The following is a 25,215-nucleotide window of genomic DNA, read 5'->3' as shown; positions in this document are numbered from 1 at the left end:
TCATGTGCATTACAGAATTTTTTCTCTTTCCCCCTTCCATACCCTCAGGTCACCTTACTTGTTCATCTATAGAATCTCCTTCTTCATCTAGAGTTCCTCCAGGATCCTTTCTTGGCCACTTTCAAAAATTAGCACTATACCCCAGCACTCCCAATTCCCCTTCCCTGCTTAATATCTGTTCATAATACTTTTCACTGTCTGAAATTATAGATATAATGTAGATATGCTTATGTACATACATACAAACATATAACTTATGTGTATTTATTTTATGTAGGAAAGCATTTGGCTTATTTCATTCACTAGAAAACAGAACTTCCAGAATATTGCCCAAGCCATAGTAGGTGTTTAAGAAATATCTATTGAATTAATGTTGACATAGATAAAAGGAGATACAAATAATGACTCTGGGGTTTGATGCCTGAATGATGGTTCCACTCAGTAATATTGAGGGTTTTCCAAACTAAGGATTGAGAACCCCTGTCCCAAACCTCCTGCTGGGGTTCCTGAATTGCTTTCATTGTTGAAGGTTCATAGAAATCTTCACTTCCTCTGTGGCCCATGGAAGCCTGTAGCAGGTCCAGAATCCCAGAGGTCTGGGTTTGCTATTCTTTCCATGGGGTTGGGGGGAGAAGGAGAAACTGGAGATAGCCCAAACTGACTCAGATGAACTGTGACATCAGTTTGATCTAAACCTCAGGACCAATGTTTTAGATGTTATTGACCTTGTATATGGGTTCAAGCAAACAATTGTCCTTCAGTTCAAAAGATTTTTTAATGAAAAAAGAAACAAAGCGTTTTAATGCAAAAAAGGAAGAATTTTTAGAAATAGAGCTACTCATTTTCCTCATTCCTGCAGGTGCCCAACCAGGTTGACTTGTTGGAGAGCATTTTCTGCATTCTTAATAGATAGCTAGCAGGAAACACCTCCTACAGCCCCAGTTAGAGGGGTAGAAAGTAGCAAAGGGAAGGTAGACAGTTCCAGCTCCTGCTTCCAGAAGCAGTGAGCTGCTCTGTAACAGGCCAGGCACCTCTGCCATCAAAACGCACTTTTTTCCAGCCATAGAATCTTGCTCTGTCTCAGATCCAGAATCAAGGTAAGAAAAGCTAATGACTTTTTCTGGTCAGGGGAGAGGGATGGAAATTAAACTGGGAAGGAATTGGAGGAAATCAAATGCTTTGCTCAATGAGATGCAATCAGGTCCCTTTGGGGCTTTAGTTCCAAGTGATTGTCATGACAACCAACCCCTCCAACCCCCTACTCCGCCCCCGGAGTGCTAGGTGCCAATTTTCTGAAGTGTGACAATAGTATTCATGCAGTAATGCTGAGGCCACACTGCTGATTTTAGATTGTTTGTTCCAAGATATTTTTTCAGAAGTCTAGAAAGTATTTTGTGGTCCCTTGGAGTACCTGGTATCTCTGTATTTTGAGTCTGACATCCCAATAGATGAGGCTTTCAAGCATTCCTTTCTTGTAACCCAGACCCACTGCACTGATTTCCATGCAGATAAAGACTCTACACAGTAGGTTCATTTATGAAGCTGTTCACATTTTCCAAAAGCTGTGATGAGATGTGTTTCTTTACAGAATTAATTCAAATACTGTTTCCTGAGCTCATTTCTTTTTTTAAAAACTATTTCTTTCTCTGAGACAGGATTTAGCTATGTCTCTCAAGGTAGCCTCAAACTTTTGGGGACTCAAACAATCCTCCCCAAGTGTCTTCCTGAGTAGCCAGGACTAAGGTGCATGCCACAGCACCTGGCCTAATTCTCAGAACTTTCATATCCTTCTGATACAGTTTCTCTCTGCTGGGGTCCCAGTGCAGCCCATGGAACTGCTTATGATTTGGATCTATGTAAGGGACCTGTGACTTTCTTTCTGAATGCATGATTACCATTGGTTTGGAGGGGAACAGAGAGGCAGAGATAATACTGGTGGTTCATTCAGGATCCCCAGTTGCCCCTAGTCCAAACTCTCCAAGGTGATGGGATCGAAACATTACTTGTGAGTTTATCTCTAACCTTTCTTGGCTGTGGCCATTTGGCCTGCAGTCTCTGTGAACTTTATCTAACAAGACTAGAAATATGCTACTGGCCCTGATATTCCAAGAATCTGGCCACCTCCTTCCACATGGCTTCAGGGACAGTTAACAAAGATAGATTGCAAGCTGTGTCAAGCCCAAGCCCAGAGCAGTGGCCACTGGCAGTTCTGAACATAGGAGTTAGTGAGTACCAACTGGCCTGTATCAGCCTCAGGCGGAGGCTTCAAGGGAAAGCAAGCCATGGGGAATGGACAGAGATTGTGTCTGCCTTCCCTGAAGGAGATCATATGGCCTACTTAGTATCCTGGATCATGGCCCCCTAGGGAATGGAGGCTGATCCTATCCCCACATTTGTTGGATGGAAAGAATTCATCCCAGAAGTGGAGGAACTATCATACTCAAGTAGGCAGAAAGGAATGATGAGAAGCAGACAGATAGCGTAGACAGAGAAACCTGAGTTAAAATCCCAACTCTCTCACTATCTAGCTGTGCATCATGGACAATTTTTCCATTTTCTCTAAGCTTTGTTTCACTTATCTGTGAAATAGGGAGAACGATGCCTATTTTAAGGACTATAGAGATTGGAGAAGATATATGTATACCTTCTGGCACAGTATAGGTATTCTAGAAAAGCTAGCTTTAAAAATACTGTTGTCTTCACATGAAAAATTACCTTGTAATCTATGACATTTTTGCTTTTTTTCTATGATCCCAAGTATCTAAATTTGTCTTGGGCGTTTTATTGAGAATAATTTACCTACAGTGAAATGCACAGATCTTAGGTGTACAATTTAAGGAGGATTTTTTTTTGTACTGGGGATTGAACTCAGGGGCATTCTACCTCTGAGCTACACCCCCAGCCCAATTTTTTATTCCTTTTTATTTGAAACAGGGACTCACTAAGTTGCAGAAGGCCTTACATATAGCTGAGGCTGGCTGCAAACTTGCAATCCTCCTGTCTCAGCCTCCCAAATTCTGGGATTACAAGTGTGCGCCATCACGCTCAGCTTTGAGGAGATTTTTAAATTTTTTATTGGTGCATTAGCATACATCTTAATAGGGTACAAGATGATAAAGGCACACATGTACACATCACTTATTTAACCCTTCCTCATTTCTGATCCCATTCCCTCCCCTGTCCTTCCTTCTCAATTTTGACTTACTGATCGACTTTGACATGTTTGTGAATGTATGTCATGCATATTAGGGAATTTCCCTCTTCCTCCGTCCATTTCCCTCAGTTAGGTTGCCTTATTTGCCCATCTATGGTTTCTTCTTCTTCAACTAGAATTCCTCCTATGATCCTTTTTCTCCCTAGCTTCCACATATTAGAGGGAAGGGCTTTTTTTTTTCAGTGCTGGGGATGGAACTCAGGGGCATTCTACCTTCGAGCTACACCCCCAGCCCTATTGTTTATTCTTTATTTTGAAACAGGGTCTCACTGAGATGAAAAGGGCCTCACTAAGTAGCAGCTAAGGCTATCTATAAACTGCTATCCTCCTGTCTCAGCCTCCCAAATGCTGAGATTACGAGCATGCACCACCACTTCAAGCTTTAGAGAGAAGTTTTGACAAATGCATACATCCACATAAAAACCATCACTGGTCTCAGCACCCAGAGAATTTCAATCACATATGGGGGTTCCTAATGCCCCTTCTGGTCAGTCTCCACTCCACAGGCAACCACTGTTGTAATTTCTATTGCCATGGTTTATTTATTCTTGTTCCATGTAAGAGGAATCATACACTCTGTGGCCTTTTTGCTTGGCTTCTTTCACGTGACATAAGGTTTTGGAAATTCATCTATGCTGTTGTGTGGTTTGGTAGCTTGTTCTTTTTTATTTCTGAACAACATTGTATTGTATGAATATGTCACAGTTACTTCAGTTATTGTCATGGTATTAAACATTTGAATAGTTTTCTTTCTTTTTCTATAATGAATAAAGCTGCTATGAACATTCATGTCAAGTCTTTACATGGACACAGTGCTTGTTTCTCTTGGCTATGCATTCCTAAAAGTAAGATTGCTGGGTTGTACATTAAGAATATGTTAAACTTTACAAGAAATTATTAGTTTTTCAAAGTGACTGTTCACATGTTTTTTGTTTTGTTTTGTTTTGTTTTTTGTGGGTCTGGGGATGGAACCCAGGGACATTTGACCTCTGAGCTACACCCCCTCCCCTATTTTTATTCTCTATTTTGAAACAGGCTCTCACTAAGTTGTGGAAGGCCTCACTTAAGTAGCTGAGGCTGTCCGCGAACCACAATCCACTGGTCTCAGCCTCCCAAATGCTGGGATTACAGGCGTGTGATACCACGCCTGGATTTCACATGTCTTTTTAAATAAAGGTGAAGTTTATCTGGGCAGGGTGGCACATGCTTGTAAATTACACGCTTGGGAGGCAGAGACAGGAGGATCGCACAGTTTCGAAGCCAGCCTCGCTGGCTTAAGAGACCCTGTTTCCAAATAAAATATAAAATAGGTCTGGGAGTGTAGCCCGGAGGTAGAATAGTTCCTCCCCAGTACCACAAAAAATAAAATAAAATAAAATAAAATAAAATAAAATGGTGCAATTTATTCATGGCTTAGGTAGTGCCTGGTTATGCTTAGCATGACTGTTCTCCAGGGGAAAGTAATGAAGATATTCAGTCAAAGCCTCCTCTAGACAACATAATCCAATTGGAATGGGATAGAATGACTCTAAAACAAGAACATTTTAGAAAGGGTCCCCTGCTCACTGCCAGATTCCTTCCTAATATCCCCATCATAACCTGTTGATGCTTCTTCTAGTAGAATCATAAAAGATTAGGCTTGCAGGATGTACTTATTCCAAACCCTTCCTTTTACCCAATATGAAACCCAGAGAGGCTATATACTTCTCCTAAAGTTACACAGCAGAAGTAAACCCCAGGCCGCTGACTCCTAACCTGGTCTGATTTCTTGTACCGTGCTTTCTCTACATAAAAGGGCAGTCATTCCAGCATTATTTACTATCATCTACTTTTTGCTAGGTACTGGGGATAAAGAAATGCATAAGAAAGACTCCCTGATCACAATAATCTCACATATTAAAGAGACAAGATATTCAACCCTAATCGTTTTCTTTATATTCACAAGAATGAATAGACTAAACACATCTTTTGCCATAGTAAGAGGCAAGTCAGATTGGGTAGGCAAAGTAAAGCATATAGGCAGTCTACCTCCCTAGTTAAAAAAAAGAAGGCCCCAGCATAGCGTGTTTCAAGTGTGCACTGTGTGCTAGGTTCTGGCCTAGATGCAAAAGTGCTTTGATGTGCACATTGTGACGCAGTTCTCTTGAGCAATAGATACTCCTGAAGTAGGAGGAGGATGTGGCCTTTGGAGAAGGATGACCCCTTGTCCCCATGAACTCACAAGGTAGGATACACAGATGCCACAGATGCAATCCAACTTGAACTCACAAGGTAGGATACACAGATGCCACAGATGCAATCCAACTTGAAGGCAATTCAGCAAACAGCTACTGAGCATCTAATCTATTGCAACCACCGCTATAGATATGGAGGTTAGGATGGTAAATGGAATAGACAACCTTCCAATCTTTTAGAAGCTTTCCAGTAATGCAGCTACAATATAATACCATAGAATTATTTTATTATGTTTTGTTTTGAGATCTGTATTTGGTCCATAACACATCTGTCTGGAGGCTCTAGAGCTGATATTGTTTGTAATTTTTACACTCTCAATATTGGCTAGTTTCTTTTCTGTCTCTCTTGATCTCACTTGGTCTCTCGCTCTCTCTCTCTCTCTCTCTCTCTCTCTCTCTCACACACACACACACACACACACACACACACACTGAATTGTACTGGGGTGTTCTACCTCTGAGCTACAACCCCAGTCTAATTTTTTTAAACAGTGTATCGCTAAGTTGCTGAGGGTCTTTCTAAATTTGCTGAGGCTGATTTCAAACCTGAAACCCTCCCAAGTATTGTACGTCCCATAGTATTAGATAGTTTACAAGACAGAATAGGGATAGGTGGAAAATACCATCTTACATAGATTAAGATATCAGGGGAGTAGGAGAATTTGATTTTTTAACCTCTTGCATGGACGTGGTCACATGGAAAGCAATGCTTAATACACAAGCTGAACTCTTTAAGCACCCTTTGACTTGCTTATCTCATTCTCCAGGAGATCCAACCCTGACAGATAGTCTGGGCTGACTCTGGATTATTTATTTGGGAAGAAGGTATTTTTCCAGAAGGAAAGTTCCTCTGCTAGTTAGTCTCAATATCTTTTCAACCCCTCTCCAACCTGCCCATTGCCTGTCTATGTTGCCTGGTGATTCTTCTCCTTTATAAGAGAAGGTAATTTTCAGCACTTTAGAGAGCTTGCCCATGTTGTTCTTTGAACACTGATTAGTCTGAGCTCCCCAACTGGTGGGCAACCAAGCTCAGCACTGGAACTTAAAGTCTCTCATGGGAGCCTGTACTTGGGAGGAGCAAACTGCTTACACTTGGAATTGCTGCTGTCCCAAATGCCAAACCCCTCAGGAAAACAGTGCCAGTGACATTTTTGCATTTGGCTTGTAGCTATCACCTGTGTGCCTTGTTCATAATGGAAGAAGAAATGAAGAAGACTGCCGTCCACCTGCTCAAAGGGAGGCAGAGGCCTATCAAGACTGAATGTAATTCCCAGTGTGTCATCTTCACCTATTTTCAAGGGGACACAAGCAGTGTGGTGGATGAGCACTTCTCCAGAGCACTGAGCAATATCAAAAAGCCCCAAAGACTGAGCCCCTCGAGTCAGAGTGAAAATGTGATCCTCAGGAATGGTGAGCATATTGGGGGTGGGCGCTGAAAGACCCAGTCAAGACTTTAGCTAAGTCATCAGTTCTTTGACCTACTTGATGCACTCAGATGTGTGTATATTTTATAATGGCATGTCTCATTGCCTGGGGAAGGGGCCACACCCTTTTCTGAAAGCTTAATAATGTAAACTGGGCACTGTTTAATAGAGTTTCTTTGCCTATTTCATTATTCTTTTCCATTGTACTAAATGCTGAGTTCCCTGTTCAGTATACAATAAGAGCTCCACAACTGCACACTGGTATCAATAAGACTTATTATTGCTGTTGACCTGAGGGCAGGAACACCAAAGGATCCATGATAAGATAAAATGAGTATTGGGTTGATGCTTAGCAGCCTCCTTTCAGCCAATAGTGACTGCTATGGTGAGTAAGGGAGGGACCATAGAGAGACAGAGGAAATGTCTTGCCACATCCTTCTCCCACCCCCCACAGGGTCAGGGGTGTATATTGCTCAAGAGAGCTGTGTCACAGCAGGGTGTGGTGGTACATACCTGTAATCTCAGGGTTTGGGAGGCTGTGAGGGAGGATCACAGTTTGGAGGTCAGCTCCAGTAACTTAAATAGACCCTCGGCAACTTATTTAATTTTATTTTGTGGTATTGGGATTGAACATAGGGACATTCTACTTCTGAGCTACACCCAAGCCCTATTTTTTATTCTTTATTTTGAAACAAGTTCTCACTAAGTTGAGGAGGGCCTCACTAAGTAGCTGAGGCTGGCCTTGAACCTATGATCCTCCTGTCTCAGCCTCCTAAATGCTGGGATTGCAAGCGTAGGCTACCATGCCTGGCTGACCCTCGGCTATTGGGGGTGTATTTTGGAGATAGTTTGTCTTTGGGTTCAATTGCCAGTACAGAGAGAGAGAGAGAGAGAGAGAGAGAGAGAGATATCAAGTGAAATAATCATTTTATCAAGTAAAATGAAAAAAGAATGGATGGATGGACAACAGGGAGGTGATGCCCTAGGGTGTGCTGAATTATCAGAGCAAGAGGAGAGTGTGATAGAGAGATATCAAGTACTGGCAGGGGCACAGTGTGATTTTCATGGACTCTAAGCACTTATTTTCATGAATCACATTCTATATTAAAATATAAAATTAATTTTTATACTCTCAGTGTAAAGATAAGTATTAAACCAGTTTGGATTTAATTTTTATATAAGTAGTATCATTATCATGCTCATCTTTTTCTCCTGATTTTAAAACAAGTCACAACATTTTTGTTTTCCCCTAGAAGTGTTCATGGGCTCTAGGCTCTGTGCCTAATGAAGTCACCTCAGCTAGCTGGATGCAATTCAAATGGCCCCCCCTTACTTTCTGAAATTTGCACTTTCTGAGTGCAAATTGACTCAGGTTTGTTTAATTCAAAGAGCTCTTTATTGCTGTTCCCCAGTCCACAGGTTGCAGGCTTCCACTGTGTCCATTGGAGGACTCATGGGCTTTCAAGAGAGACATTTGTACAAAGTGAACATATGGGTCCTCTACCAAGGAGGCAAAGAGATCCCCTGCTTTATATCCCATTGCACTGGCTTTTTTCTTTGGCTCTGGACAGGATGGTGGTGTGTATCTAATGGAATCATCATAGCAGAATTTACTTCTGTCCTAGAAATTATCTTTCCAGTCAAATGACATTATTTTCTTGGAGAATCTTGTTGGGTAAGTAATCGTGGAAGTACATGTGCTAGCAATAGACACTAAAGGAAATTATATTGGATTTGTTGTTGTTTTGGTACTAGGGATTAAACTCAGGGGCATTCTACTTGAGAGATACACTCCCAGCCCTTTTTATAGTTTTGTTTTGAAACAAGGTCTCACTAGGTTGCTAAGTCTCACTAAGTTGTTGAGGCAGTCCTCGAACCTGTGATCTTTCTGTCTCAGCCTCCCAAGTTCTAAAATTACAGGCTCTTACCACCATTTCTGGCTTTGGATATTCTTGTTAAAATGAAAAAGAGGGGTATGACTGGAGAACTGGAGGTCATGTCCTAGAGTGTGTTGAATTATCAGAGCAAGAGCAGGAAGAACTGATCTCGAGTTGGTTGGGGGTGTGGTAAAAATTAGGAAACCTTACAATGTCTGTCTCACTCTCATCCTATTTTCTTTTTCTTCTTAACATTTGCCATACCAAAACACAATTTATATGTGTATGTTTCCTTCTTGACTTTCTCCCCTTAGACTGAATTCCATCTAGGAATCTGTTAACTGCTTTCCAAGTATCTAGTATAATGCCTGACTTGTGGAAAGAATGCAATAAATATTGCTGGAATGAAAGAAACTGTGATTTGGATCACAGGTGTTGATATTCCAGATGTGGTGTATAGTCTGTTTTCTGTTGCCAATAACACAATGCCATGGACTGGTGAAGTTAGAAATAAAAGAGGTTTGTTTTGGCACATGGTTCTGGCCAAAGGTTGAGGACCCACATCTGCTGATGGCATCATTGCTGTCAGAGCCTGAAGTACCTGGCAAGAGACTTCAAGCATATGTATATGTTCTCTGGTCTCTCTTCCTCCACTCATGATGCTACTGATAATTTAATCATGGGACCCCACCCTGATAACCTAATTGAATCCCCAATCATCTCTAAAAACCCTCCCCTCTAAACATGATAGTTGGATTGATTTCACCCCTAAAATATCTCACAGTGGAGATTCAACTCCAATATAAATTTCAGAGGAGATACATCAAATTCAAAACATAAAACCAGGTGTCATGGTGCACGCTTGTAATCCCAGCATTTGGGAGACTGAGAAAGAAGGATCATGGTTCTTGGACAGCCCCAGATACTTAGTGAGGCACTTTGCAACTCAGTGAGACCCAGTTTCAAAATAAAGATTAAAAGGAGGGCTGAGTTGTGTGGCTTGGAGGTAGAATGCTTGGAGGTAGCTTTCCATGTCCAGTACTGTTTAAAAAAAATCCCAAACATAGCATGGAGTCACCATGGAGAGGGTGGTATAGTGTGGTTGGTGCATAACTTTTGACCCAGGCAGCCTCATGCCAAGTCACCTCCAATGCTTCTTCACAGTATGATCTCAGGTTATATCTCTTCATCTGCCTTTGCCTTGGTTTCCTCACTGCTAATTATTTTCATACTGGGGATTGAACCCAGGGATATTTTACCTCCACACTACACTCTTCAGCCCTTATTTTGAAACATGCTCTTGGTAAGTTGCTAATGGCCTTGCTAAGTTTTTGAAGCCAGTCTTGATTCTGCAATCCTCCTGTCTCAGCCTCCCAAGTGCTGGGATTACCAGAATCCACCACCACATCCAGTGCACTGCTAAAACTGAATACTATTTAATTATAGGTGTTCCTTTTAAGGATTCAGTGAGATAATACATGTCATGTGGCACATAGTAAATGCTGTGGAAGTGTTGGTTACTTTTGTAAGGGTGGTGCCAGACTGATGTGTTTGGTGGTGGTGATACTGGGAATTGAACCCAAAGGCATTCTACCTCCAGTTACAACCCCAGTCCTGTTTTATTTTATTTTTATTTTTAAATAAGGTCTCACTAAGTTGCAGAGAGCCTTGCTAAGTTGCTGATGATGGTTGTAAACTTGTGATCTTTTTGTCTCAGTCTCCCCAAACATGTGTTTTTGAATGACTCAGATGACTGCCACAACCTGCTTCCAAGTTTTCTGAACATCCTACTGTGTGGCTTCTTTAGTATTTTTGAAGGGAACATAAGAAGTTTATTTAGGGAAATGGAGGTATATTTTAAGAGAAGACCATGATAAAAGGTTATGTTCCAGAGAAAGAGTCTGGAAAGGTCTATTTCTGGAAATGAAAAATGGTTGGCTTTTGTAATATTTTTATGTCTTCTGACTTTACTTTCTGTAAAGTTTCTGCCTGCCGAGGAAGCTTAAGTATGACCCTATTTCTTGGCCAAGCTGGCTTTTCCGGTCTAAACAGAAGAATAAATTTTTTCTCCACTTATCTTCTTAGTTGTTGAATTTTCCCTGTGTGAATCTCACAGACCCTATGACTGGGAAGATGTTGCCTCACTTACAGAGCCCATGTGGGCTAGAGAAATATTTGTTTGGTGATTGAGAAACTGAATAAAAGACTGTCTCCCTCAAGGCCTCTTTTATCACAGCCAGGAGTCAAGTTCCTCATAAGCTCTAGTTGCCTAAGGTGAGGGCCTCATGAAAAGAGTCCAGTCCTGCCCAGATTCTTATTGGAAGTGTTATATGATAAACATACAGCTTCAAAGATGGTGGGGCTTCTATAAAGTGGCCATTCATTCCTGACTGTTAGTTAGTATCCTTTTAATCCCTCTAGACCAGCCAGAAGCCTCCCAGCCTCAGCTAAGCCAGGCTCAGGAAAACAGACCCCCATTCACAGGTTCCCATGAAAGATTTGTCCATATTCTAGGAGCACTCGGTCAAGGCAAATATGCAAAGACCAAACACAGAAACCTGTGTAACTAGGAAATGCCATCGAATTTCCTGGCTTCTTTTTACAAATCAAAGTTATATTTTTATTTACTTATGTATCATTGCACTGGCTGTACTTCAGGAAAGAAAACATGGGTTGAAGGTATCTTTGAGTTATCTTCCCTTCCAAAGGAGATTGGTGATCTTTTCAAATAACCAGGCAGTGATTTCTATGGGGACACAGTCCTAGTATACCTCTGAGTTAAGATTCTTCCTGGCTTACCCTCAACTCCAGTGTGTGTGTGTGTGTGTGTGTGTGTGTGTGTGTGTGTGTGTAGGGGGATACTGGAGGTTAAAACAAGAGGCATCCTGCCTCTGAGCTATACCCAGAGCCCTGTTTTATTTTTTTATTTTCACACAGTGTCTCACTAGATTGCTGAGAGTATCTAAAAGTGAATGACACTTGTCTCAAGTCTGTGATTCTCCTGTTCCAGCTTCCCAAGTACTGGGATTACAGGTGTGGGCCACCATGCCTGGTTCAGCGCCAGTCTTGATCATGGCCTCAAGCTGGGGAACATGGTCAAGTGTTGTTGAAAGAAGAAGAAGGTGTGTATACCTGGATACTCAGAGATATTACATAGCCAGTCTCAAAGGGTGGGAAAGAAATGTTGTGTTTCTCTTTTGGTGTGAATGCCCATGTAAGCTATAGTCATGGTATGTGCTTATGACCCTTGTGAATACTGACAACCTTGTGCCTCCTACATGTATAGAGCTCCAGCTAGTTGCCAGACACCACATCAAAATTACTGCATTTACTTTAGTTCACAAAACCAACCATTATTTATAAAGTCCCAGGACAAACAGACCAACCAAATCTATGGTGTTAGCAGACAGGATGAAGGTAACATTTGTAGAGGTTAGAGATAAGAAGAGTACTCAAAGGTGGGGCCTTTTAAGGAGAGCAGTCATATTCTTTTAGTCTGCATGCTCATTACCCAGTCCTCGAAAACTCCCCTATCTGCAAGCTTGTATTTGTGCATTTTTCTGCCAATTGGTTGTACTTCATAAAACTGCTTTGTAATGAGTATGTTTGTTTTCATTTAGCATAGGAGGAAAATTGCAGCCCAGTGAGGGTAAGTGCTTAGATGTGGGTCAAAAAGCCAATGAGAAATAGAGTTTGAAACTCAGGTCTGTCAGACTCCAGAGCCAGCTTAAGGATTACTATCCATAAGACTAGAGCCAGTAAGTTTATTTATTTATTTATTTATTTATTTGTGTGGGGTTGAAATCAAAGATATTCATTCTACCTCTGAACTATACCCCCAGCCCTATTTTAGTTTTTAAATTTTTAAACAGGGCCTCACTAAGTTTCTGAAGCTGTCCTAGAACCTATGATCCTCCTGTCTCAGTCTTCAAAGCACTAGAATTACAAGCATGTACCACAATCCTTGAGACCCTCAGTGACTTAGCAAGACCCTGTTTCAAAATAAACAATAAGATAGGGCTGGGGGTATAGCTCAGACGTAAAATGCTCCTTGGTTAAAGCCCTAGTAAAACACACACACACACACACACACACACACACACACGCACGCACGCACGCACGCACGCACGCACACGAAAGTTAAACTGGGTTTATAAACTGAAATGGCTGATAGTGATGACAGCAAGTTCTACCATTTATTGGGTGCCTATAGTATCCAAGACACTATGCTAAGCCCTTTGTATGGATTCTCCAATCTCACAACAGTCCTAAGAAACTCAGGATGTGAGAGGTCCTAATCAGGGTCACACAGCTAGGAAGTGAAAAATCTAGGACTAGACCTTGAGACTGTCTTCCAAGTCTATATTTTGAACCACTTTGCACACTGCTCTCAACAATTTGGAGAGAAGTGGTTTGGAGAGAAGATGTGTGTATGTGTGTACATTTGTAACTATGTATATATGTGTGCTTGTGTATAATCATGTGTGTGCATATATGTGTGCCTGCGCATGTATGTGTGTGTATTCATTGGAATAATATTTAGTTAGGATCTACTGATATTTAACTGTGTGAATTCCTGAAGATCTGATGGTGAACAAAAAATAAATACTCTCAGCCCTTTCAGTGTTTGCCAGATAGTGGGAAGGATCAAGAGTGAATGAATGGAGAAATGATAGGATCACTGCTCTGAAGGAAATAAACAGGATGTAGTCACTAAAAGTGACACAAGCCAGGCGTGGTGGTGCATGCTTGTAATCCCAGCATTCGGGAGGCTGAGAGAGGAGGATCACAGCTCGCAGCCAGCCTCAGCTACTTAGTGAGATCCTTTGCAACTTAGTGAGACCCTGTCTTAAAATAAAGAATATAAAATAGGGCAGGGGTAGGTCAGAGGTCAAATGTTCCTGGATTCCATCCCCAGACCCACAAAAAAGTGACACAATAACACACTTTAGACTGGAAATTCAGAGCATGTCTTTCGGTGACAGTGACATTTGAGTTCCTGTGTACAGAAACTAGTCTATAGTAGGAAGTCAGGGCCATCAGAGTAGATGGATGGTACTTTAGGATGGATATAAACTCTTCACTGCTAGCAATGCTTTGTAGAATGTTCTGCTGCTACCAAAAGTGTATGTAGTGGGGAATAAGTGGAGTCTCTAGGTGTTCTCAAAAGGTAGGGGGAATGTCCTATCAGTTTCACCTAAAGGGTCAAAATGGGAAATGGAGATTATCACTCTGAACAGGGCTGGTTTTTGGAACCCTAGAGAAATGAATGAACTAAGAGAAGAATCTTAATGCCCAGGGCTGAAGTATATGTAGTACAAGTCACCTGTATCTCCAGCCAAGAGAAAAATCCCAGCACACCCAAGTGTCCTTGAATTAAAATGTTCCTCACATGCTCTATAATTATTCATAAAATTTGAGGTTTGAAAGGCAGTAAAGTCACCCCCTCTCTGGGGGCATCTCTCATCTCTAAAGGTATTTAGGAGGAGTACTTTGGTAAGAATATCCCCAGAACTACTTCTAGTAGCCGCAGCAGCCTCAAGTCAGTGCAAGCTGTGTCTGAAGGTGCCTTTGTCCATCTGCAGAGTAGCTGTGCATGTGTGCTGGGGCAGTGGGCCCTAGATGTCTGAGAAAGTGTGGCTCACCCAAATGCAGTGTCTCCACTCCATGGGTTACCAACAACCAAGCCTAACCTGAAAAAGTGGGATTCCTACAGCCATCGCTGGGAACTCAGGGTTGAGACACCTCACACATCCCACAGGCTTCCATCCAAATACTCAGGGACCACATAGGACATTAACATACCACCCACTGCCCTTAACATTTCTGTCAGAAATGGCCTTGCTTTCCACATTTGCAGCATTCAGCAAGCACCTACGTCATATGAATGAGATTGTCAGGCCAGACCAGATGGAAACTGCCAAGTTGTCAAAGGCTCTGCTTTGTTTCCAATTTGTACTTAGGACATGCAGTACCCTCGTTCAATATAAAACATGGGCAGTGATTATACGAAAGCAGCTTAATTACTCTGTGTCACACAGTGCCCTGAATTATTACTGGCCAGAGGATATCAATTTTCAAAAATAACATTCATCCCTAGGAACACAACCTAATGTGTTCCCTTGCCTTTGGTCTCATTAGAAGAGAACTGCTATTGTCTGTTGTTTATCATAGGTGATGTTGAACAGAATGCCTATGCCATGTGAGTTCAGACTTTTTTTTTGTTTTTATCGTCTGTGTCACATGGGAAGCTGTGGTGGTGGGTGGGGGAGTTCTCCAGTAAAACAATGCCAGCCTCTCTGATGCTTTTTGTTTTCAACTTCTTTTTGTAAAAAAAATAATTTTATTAGTGCATTGCAGTTATATATTATAGTGAAGTTCAATGTGATATAAAGCTATTAGTGTATTTTCCTCCACTTCCCACCCTGCTCCTCCCTCCTCCTTCCTCCCTCCCCTTGTGTTAGTGAGATTGGTAGCAATACCTTCACATATTGTCATAGTACTATTTGAACTGTTTGTTTCTTCATCCTTTTTTTTTTTTACCTCCATCACTTCCTCCCCTAGCCACCTTCATCTACTCTAGGACTCTCTCTGAATTATTTAAAGTCCCTTGTGTGGTATAAACTCATAATAGAATTCTACTTAATCATAAAGAAGAACAAAGTTATGTCATTTTTCAGGAAAACAGATGACACTGGAGAATATTTTGCTATGTGAGTTAGTCTTGGAAAGTGAAGGGTAGCTCTTTTTCTCACATGCGGAAACTAGAGAGAACATAGCAAACATCAGATATTTTTGTTGTATACAAAATTCAAACAAACTGAGCATTTTGGAGAACTGGAAGAGGTGCTCAAGGAAGGCAAGGGAACCAGTGTCTCAGATAGGCTCCCTTGACAGCCAATATTTCTTTGTCTCCATAGCCACATTCCCTCTTCCATTATATCAGATAGATGAGAAGCTCCCAGGCCTTATGAACTAACTATCTGGCAGAGGGTTTCCCCTCCTGCCCTCTTTCCTAAATGAGCATTGAGAATGAAGAAAGCATGCAACTGTGTTGTGAGCTAATCCAGATGTTCTATTTAGCTGCCATCATAGACACAATTATAATAGTGTCTATGGGACCAAGAAATTCTCCATTTCTACTATTCAGTGCACATGAACTTGGCAAGAAGAAATTGAATCACCTCCTGGTCCTAACCATTTTGCTTCTGCAGGATGCGATCGAAGAAACTCCTTCTCTACCCATCAGGATCATTGCTTCAGCTTGGTTTCCTTCTGGCCAGCCTGATTTGATACCTTGATTCAGTCTCTTAGCAACCCCACACTTCAGATTGGGGTTTTAATCTCTAAACTTGCATGAATGACCGACACAGCAAACATTACGCCCTTTATAAAATTCCATGGAGTCCTCCTATTTGGTGTACTTAAAACATTAGCTATAAAATAGAGCTAAACAATAGCAGTAACCAAACAGAAATCAAACACATTTATTTATTTATTTATTTATTTACTTATTTATTTATGGTGGTACTGGGGGTGGAACCCAGGGGCTTTTCTACCTCTGGGTTATAATCCCAGACCTACTTTATATTTTATTTGGAAACAGGGTCTCACTAAGTTGCTGAGAGCCTCACTCAGTAGCTGAGGCTGACTTCAAACTTGTGCGATCGTCCTGTTTCAGCCTCCCAAGCATGGAGATTACAAGTGTGCACCACCACGCCCAGCTCAAACACTTACTTTTAGAGAAGATTCCCTCAGAAGCTAATTTCACAGGGAAGGGGCAATATATACACACAGACACAGATGTTCACTGCAATGTTATTTATGTAACTGAAAAAATGGAAACCATTGAACCACCCACAAATATGACATTTGTTCATCTATTATTATCTTATGATGGAATAGTGTCCGATCATCTAAAAAATTGGTGTTTGGTTCTGTTCTGCTATTAGAAGGATATTCATAATGTATTTCTTATGGTGTTTAAAATTGAACCCAGAATATTCTACCTCTGAGCTATACTTTGAGCCCTATTTTTATTCTTTATTTTGAAACAGGGTCTTGCTAGGTTGCTGATAGTCTCACTACATTGCTGAGGCTGGCCTGGAAACTTCTATCCTCCTGTCTCAGCCTCCCAAGTAATGAGATGACAGGTGTGCCCCACCACACCTGGCTGTGAGTAGCAAAATCAGCTTGGATAACAATATATACACTAACAGAACAAATCCTAGAAATAAGTCAAACAAAAAAAGGACAATGACTGTTTCTGGATACTGTGATTAGAGTATATGTGTTTTTAACCTTTTCTTTATTTTCTTAAAGTTAAAAAACAAGTACGCATTAACCAGAAAAAATAAGCTACTTCTATTTAAAATATAATACCTAACTTGTCTCCTAAATTTTTCCTTTCCAGATAGTGACATGCCTCCAAATCAGTGGCGTTTCTCTTCTCCATGGACAAAGTCACGGCTAGAAGTGTCTCTTGCCAACAGTGCCAGCAGCAGCAGCTCAAGTGTATCTGGTCCCATGGCTCTAAATCAGTACCCACTATCCCTGCCTGAGACCTCTGCTCAGCCTGGGGAGCTATGGCATTTCTCCTCCCTAGCCAACCCCAGCTCCCCAGAGCCTGGCTACTCTCATGCCTTCTCTGATGTGCACCTGGCTCCAGAGTCCCGGTCCAATGGCAAATGTGAGCCCCTTCTAAGTCTCCTCCAGCAAGACAGATGCCTAAGTTGTCCTCAGGAATCTGCCATGAGGGAGGACTGCAGCCCTGTCCAGATACCCGGAAGCACAGGATTGCTCCTTGGCCTGCCTCCCAACTCAGCCCCCTGTAAGGAAATGCACGAGGATACCCTCTGATTTTTTGTGGTTGAGGGCGATTTGGCATGAGATGCAGTGCTAAGACTAATTACTCTCACTCTTGTCACAGGGCTACTGCAAAGGGATGGAAGTGTTTTGCGTAAATATACTATATATCTTCACTGGGCTTCATTGACATTCCATTCACAGTTTAATGACTAAAGGGTTATATAGATGGACTTGACTTGGCCAGATGAACTTGACTTGGCCTTACCCTAGAAAAATGATAGGCCACTGCCTGAAATTGTAGTTCAGAGCTACTAAATAATCTTTTTGCAAAATAGAGCTCCATGACATACCTGAAAGCTCAACCTCTATGCTCCAAACAGGTTGATGATTTGCAATAAAGCCAGGCTCCTGGACAAAAACAAGGGCAATCTATACCAACCATCTGCTCCATGTATTAAAATTCAAAGCAACTGGGGAGATGGCCCCACTGCTGCATGGAGATTGAACAGTGCCTGGTTGTCTGTGGCTTCCTCCTTCAGCTGCCCCTGCTCAGTTCCTCTTGAGTTACTGTTCTTCCCTTAAGTTTTGCTCAGTTTTTCATTCACTTGTTCACCCAACAAATATTTAAGTAGTGACTACAAGATGCAAAACACTCATCAGAAAACAAGTCTCCCTTATTTGTAAATGGATGAAGAAAAATTGGCCTGAATTATACTTTCACAAAAAAGCAATGAACTATGCTGAAAGATTTACCATTCATGTAAAATATTACATAATGATAAAATATTAAATGAAATATATAATATATTAGTATATGAAATATATACACATATGTCATGGTTTCATGAGAGCCAAATATGCATTCTTTAGCTCTCTGTACTATAGATGAATTTTTTGCAGCCCCATAGTAACACATATCTGTGGTTTGATGCCCAAAAGAAATTACTGGAAGTCATCTTTACTGATAACTAAGGATATGGTAACACAAAAGCACAGCCTGCCCAAGTGTATCACAGTCATTCATTTTAATGTTCAAACGAAATTTCCAATTAAAATCTCACTTCATTGTTTGCAAAGTTTGATTAGCAATGTGTGTAGAGTAAATCACAGAAAAATGTCATACTTGGGAAACCCATGACAATTCCTAGTCTGCAGCTTTTTCTAAAATCTTCCACTGGATTCAGAGGGAAAATTAGACCAAATGTGTTTGCATACGTGCTATGTGTACACACAGCAGAGCCCTATTGCAACAGTTGGTTAGAAAACACATAGTTAAAATCATCATCTTACAAACATAACAATTCTATACAGTTCAAATAAAATGCAAAAAATCATTAGTGAGCATCTACTATAAGTCAGACACATCATGGTGAATTAATAATGCAAACATCTTGTTCCTGAAACCTCTAGACCATATTCATGAACCAATATTCAGAATCAAAATCTCAGCTGCTCTGAACTTATCACACTTTCCTACTAATGGTGACATCAGCCATAGTCATTGGTACCTGATGCTCCAGGAAATATTGAGGAAGACAGTGGCCCTTAACCAGGGACTGTCTGGAAGATCGAAGAAAGTTCCAAGGGACTTTAATAATAGAAACTTCTCTGGTTTTTAAGGAGCTGGTAAGAGAAAATAAGCTAGGTGTCTATAAAATAGAAGAATGTTCCAAGGGACCTTAATAACAGAAACTTCTCTGGTTTTTAAGGAGCTAATAAGAGAAAATATGCTAGATGTCCTTAAGTTAGGGGGAGAGATATGGGTCTCTTGGGATGCTACTGGGTACTTCCTAGCCAGCTTTGGAGATTTCACTTCCAAATATGTTTTCTCCTTCTTTTCTAGGTAAGAAAATATATGTCTCACCTAGTCATGGACCTGCAAGTCTCAGTCTTGCAAATGAAAGTAGGTATATCTAGTCTGACCTTTGATAGTGTGGGTCTATGCCCTAAGAACAAAAGTGAAAGGCTTGTAGTGTAAAAATCATGATCTCCAGCAACTGACAGGAACCTTGTTTCCATTATTTAGTATTTTCTGATATAGAATTGATTTCATCGTTGTTTCAATGAGCCCATGTACTTCATTTGTTATAATTTTTTCACACTTTATCATTTTGCTAGAGAAGCAACCCTACTGAGTTCTCTCTATCTGAACCGGACTTAACTGAGGTAACCAGGGTGACTCAGAGTGATAAATCCATGAGGATTAGCTTGCTTTGTCCAAGATGTTCAGTTTTTAGCTTAGCACATTAGGCCACCTCAGGACTCTGTAATTAGGAAACATGTGGCTAAGGACCCTGGCCAGGACTCTGGGATCCATACTCAATTTGACAGTAGTGTCAGTAGGAGCTTCAAAATGGAGACAATTGCGATGGAATGGGAAAAGGATCTTCATGGCATAGGCTTAGGGTGTGAATCCCACCTTCATTCCTTACTAGCTTCAGGAACTTGGTTACATTTCTTAATGTCTGCATAAATTTATGAATTCATTTGTAAAATCAGTGTAAAAATCATGCCAACCTCATAGGATTCCTGTGGACATTAAGTGAAATAGTATGCACCAATGTTTAGAATAATGTCTGGCAGATAATAAGCCATCAAAATGTGTAAGTCTATTTTGGAGGGTATATTGTGTTCTCCAACTATCCTCCATGCTGTGTTTAAGAATGGAACAAAAGACTCAGGTGTGGTGGCACAGACCTGTAATCCTGGTAGTTGAGAGGCTGAGACAGGAGGATCGAAGGTTGGAAGTCAGCCTTGGCAACTTAGACAGACCTTGTTTCAAAAAAAATAAAATAAAATAGGGCTGGGGTACAGCTCAGATGTATAATGTCCCTGAGTTCAATCCCTAGTACCACCACCAAAAAAAAGAAAGAAAGAAAGAAAGAAAGAAAGAAAGAAAGAAAGATTTAAAAAGACCAAAGCGAATAACTGCCACCAGAGTGCCAGATCTCAAGCATTTTATAGCCCAGTATAAAGAGGAGGTGAGGGTGATATGCAGACCCCCACTATAATGCCAGTTCCACAGAGTCTTTGCCATATCCCCAACACCAGTCTCAGTGATTAACTGGTTACACCTAAGTGAGGAAATACATTTAGGACTGATGAGAAGCCCATGGCTGAGTCAAGCTTCACATAAGTGCCTGCTCAAGGGAATGAGCTCTGCTGTTCTTTTAATTCCTGAAATTCAGAAGTGCCATATATCCTAAGTTCTCACTAATAATTTCTACATCTTTTTTTGGTAGTACTGGGGTGGGACCCAGGGGCTTTCTACCTCCAGGCTATATTCCAAAACCTATTTTATATTTTATTTGGAAACAGGGTCTCACTAAGTTGCTGAGAGCCTAAGTAGCTGAGGCTGGCTTCAAACCTGTGCGATCCTCCTGTTTTAGCCTCCCAAGTACTGGGATTACAAGCATGTGCCATCATGCTTGGCTCTACATCTTTTTTATTGTAAGTGTTAGAATTGCTGATAACTCAACCTTCTAAATTGTTTGCAAACCCCAAACAATAGCTGTAACACTTTTGGGGTATTGGTTATGAGCCACATACCCCACACACCATTCTGCTTAGTCCTCATGAGATCATTGTTGCATGTATATGAGTATATTCTAGATACTTTAATCCATAGATATTCCACCAATCATGAATAAAATAATGAATAGCTCCATTTGATACATGAGAAAACTGAGTATCAAAGAAGTAAAAGGACTTGCCTTCAGAAAACACAGAGACTGGCTGATGTAATATTATGTTTTTCCTCTCAAAGTGTCATAAAACTCTCAAAAGCAATTTCAAGTTAAGTCATTTGTACAATAGTGAAAATTAGTGACTAGTGGGATTATCAATTGCACGTGAGTTTGCTATCCATCTGTGGCTATGGCACTTTTCTAGAATAAAGGAAGATGGATGCAGAAGGCTCAGAAAGCAAGAGAAAGAGCAAATAGCAATATTGCCTTAGGAAAGGAATAAGGGATGATCTTTCCTTGAAGAGAGCAGTTAAGGGAAAACAGGGAATGGGTATGAGCTGTGGCAACAGTCCCAAGTCTGTCATCCTACCATTGTGGCTCTGGGCAGAAGGAGGCTGCAAGGAATATGAAGGAAAAGAGAGGACTCACTGCAGCCCCGTTAAGCCAATGCTTTTAATCTTCACCCAAGTTTCCCAATCTAACCCAATGATAAGAAATACTGGGAAGCTTGTTAACTGCCTGGAAATTGTACTACTCAGCTGGGTAGATTTGGCATGAGACTCAGCAAACTCTTGATACGTTTTATTTCTTATGTGTTTTATATTTATTTCATTTTGAAGTGAATTGTGCAAACCTTTCAGTAGGAATTTCTGTAATTCTGAAAGATTTCCCATGTAAAGTTCCAGATAAATGTATGTTGAAGGACAGAAGGCAGAGTTCCCTCCTGCCATTTTCATATGGACTTAGTCCCCTTGTGCACACAGGAGGCAGGGACCATGTGGAGCAAAAGAACTATCAGAGCCAGAAGGCTGGTCAGAGAGACCTTGAAGAAAGACATTCTGGAGGTAAGTCCCACAAACACTGATGTCAAATTATTTAGTGCATGTGATTAAAATTGGTCTGTAGAAATAGACACCGTGCATTACTTCAACATATACACATAATAATTACTGATGATATTGCCATTTTCCAGACAGTACTATAAAATATTGGAGTTATAATAGTAAATACAACTGTCCTCATACAATTAATAGTCTAACTGATATGTGCCCTACCCCCCAAAATAAGAAAATAAAATATATGTAATTTATGATAAGTTCTGTGAAGGAAACACTGAAGATATGGAAATAGAAAAGATGGAAAACTTTAGATCAGGTGATCAAGGAAGGCCTTTCTGAGGAAGTGCCATATGAGCAAGGACTCTGATGAGGTGAGAGCTAGCACTGGAAGGAGACAGGCAGGAGATGGAGGAAGGTGGAGGAAGCTGCCCCTGCAACGGCCACATGTGTGCAAGGAATTGGAAGAGAGCCAAATCTGCATGGAGTACTGTAACAAATAAGAGTGTGTAGCACAAAGCCTCATGCATAATATTGGGGGTTTATATTTGATATCCTAGGTGACTCAGTGAGTGATGGAAAGATTTAAAGTGTGATCCAATTTGCATCTGATAAGATCCAAAACACTATCATGAGGGGACAACTTGGGGAAAGGGCATGAATAAAAACATACTAGTCAGGAAGCTAGGAGCATGTGAGCATGGTAGTCTGGGTTAGGCAGCAGCAGAAGAGTGAATAAAAGTAACTCTGTTTGAGATATGTTTGGGAGTTTCAGCTCTTAGCACTTGCTACTGGATTGAATGGGAGTGGCTAGAAAAAGAAGAATCCAAGTTAACTCTAGTTTCCTGCTTGAGGAACTAGGTGAAATGTGATACATGAATCAAAATGACGAAGACCATAAAAGAATCCAACTCTGTTTTGACCATGTTAAGGCTCAAGTGCCTATAAGGAATTAATTTCACATCGATACTAGTGGCTGTATTTATACTAACAACAATAATGCATAGTTAAAAGGAAATAGGTGTGATGGTGTACACTTGTAATTCTGGCAACTCTGGAGTTTGAGGCAGGAGGATTGAAAGTTTGAGGTCAATCTGGGCAACTTAAGGAGACCCTGTTTCAATTTTTAAATGAAAAGGAATAAAGATAGATCTCAGAGGTTAGAGCCCCTGAGTTCAATTCCTAGCATCAGAAAAAAAATGAAAAAATAAAGGAAAAGAAAAGCAGTAACTATCAACCAAACAAGTTCAATTTTAATACTCGTCAATACATGAGGAAATTAAGGTTTAGGCAGGTTAAGGAACTTGCCCAAGGGAATAAGTGCCACATTCACTTTTTTTTGAATCAAAGTCCTTGACCTTACCCACTAAACTGCAGCTTTACTGAAGTACTATTTGACTGTATCATATAGAGAGATGTTGCTTTCTTTAAAAATAATGCATATTTATTGAACATATGTGTCAGCATCTATTCTGGGAACTTTATGTGTTTGACTCAATCATCTCCTGAAACTTAAGAAGTGGTTATTATATATCTCCATTAACATGAGGAAAGTAGGGCTCAGATTGGCTAGGTAACTGGCCCAAGGTCACACAGTGAGGAAGTAGTGAGTCTAGGACTCAAATTTGAGCGTGTTTGATCCTAGAGCTTGTTCAATATCATGTTTATCCTGTTTTTCAGGAAGCCAGTCTCCAGAGAGAAGAAAAGATCTGTTCTTTTATTAACTTCGGATTAAAGAAGAAAAGTTTAAAAAAAAAAAAAACCTGCTTATGATTTACTACTGCAAACCCGGAGAGTTTAGAGACATCGCTGCCCTTTTCTGTTTCTGCTGCTAAAACCATTGAACCAGAAGCAATTTTATACTCTTCCTTAAATTGTGCACTTCTCTTCCTTGGCAACTAAGCCAAATGGGAATGTTTATCAAGCTTCTTAAGTGATTTCCCAGCATGTGAAATGGTTAAAAGAGCTGTTCATGGGTGGGGTTCATGAAAGCCTATCTGTTTACTTACTTCACTCCTTCACTATACTCACTGTCCCTGTGCTTAGAAATCGTAGCCCCGTCTCCCTCCCATCAATATCCTGTGAACAATACTGATCACATGGTATTTCATGGGGTTGTCCCACTTTTCCAACTGTATTGCTGCACCAAGAGCAGCCTGGAGCTTTCCTGTCTAAACTAACTTCACTCCTGCTTCTACCGAAAACAAAATGTAAGTTGAGTCAAACCCTACTGAGAATATTGGAATGTGGCTGTGGGCTAACTACATCTTCAAAGATTGGGAAGAAAGTCAAAGTTCTCAGATTAGACTTGATGAATGAAATATTTTCACTTGGAAAATTTGGTTCTTCTTCAAAAGTGATTGCAAATGAAATGGTTGAGAAATCTGAGAACTTAATTGGAAATGGAGCCAATGGCCTCATCCCAAATGGGGCCTGTTGTTGGAGCTGAATGTATTGTATCTGGAACATTTCTAAGATGCAGTTTCTTGAGTTTCTCCCTTTCCTTGCCCTGATGATGAGGACTCTGGTATTAGACATCCCATATGTGTGTTTGGGCTTTGGTAGAGCCCAGCAGCTTCCTGAAGTGATCTACCTACCTTCCATAGATATGGAACTTCCTCTTTAATTCAGTTACATGTTACCAACAAATGCTTTCTTTTCAGCTCTGAACTGTCATGGCAACACCCATGGATACCTGCAACACTATTACTGTAGTTAGACCAAACTATCTCTTTCATCTCCTCAATCTGATTGACAGTCTTGTATCTAGTGTGAGCTCAGTATATATATATATATATATATATATATATATATATACCTATACCTTGTGATAATCTTAGAAACCCCTTGTTGTCAATGTTTATCTTTTCATACCTTACTTGCTCTTGGCACAGAAAATGAATAATAATAAAGTAATACTTTGCTGGATGGTGCTGTCCTGGATTCTATGCCCACTCACACACACATTGGTCATCTCATTCAAACTTTCCAGTAATTATTAGATTGGCATTATCGTGTTCATGTAATATATGTCACAATGAAGGCTTAGAGAAGGTAGATGAAATCTTGTTCTGTTTTAGGTGATGGTTGGGGAAAATCAGGGTGCAAGCACTTGTTTGATGTATGATTATATAAG

General features: G+C 40.7%; 1 protein-coding gene across 1 annotated transcript; it reads left to right on the top strand.

Annotated features, from left to right (window-relative positions):
- Nucleotides 1-6,641: 6,641 nt before the first annotated feature.
- Nucleotides 6,642-23,803, top strand: VGLL1 (vestigial like family member 1; the record flags this gene model as incomplete). Its single annotated transcript, XM_080718932.1, has 4 exons — nucleotides 6,642-6,873; nucleotides 17,163-17,579; nucleotides 19,401-19,460; nucleotides 23,760-23,803. The coding sequence occupies 4 exons, from the start codon at nucleotides 6,642-6,644 to the stop codon at nucleotides 23,801-23,803; spliced, it is 753 nt and encodes a 250-aa protein (XP_080575058.1).
- Between the last annotated feature and the right edge of the window lie 1,412 nt (nucleotides 23,804-25,215).

The sequence above is a fragment of the Muscardinus avellanarius genome (assembly GCF_963383645.1).
Source record: "Muscardinus avellanarius genome assembly, chromosome: X".
Lineage (NCBI taxonomy): Eukaryota > Metazoa > Chordata > Mammalia > Rodentia > Gliridae > Muscardinus > Muscardinus avellanarius.
The sequence above is the reverse complement of the archived record's forward strand: the minus strand, read 5'-3'. Positions and strand labels throughout refer to the sequence as shown.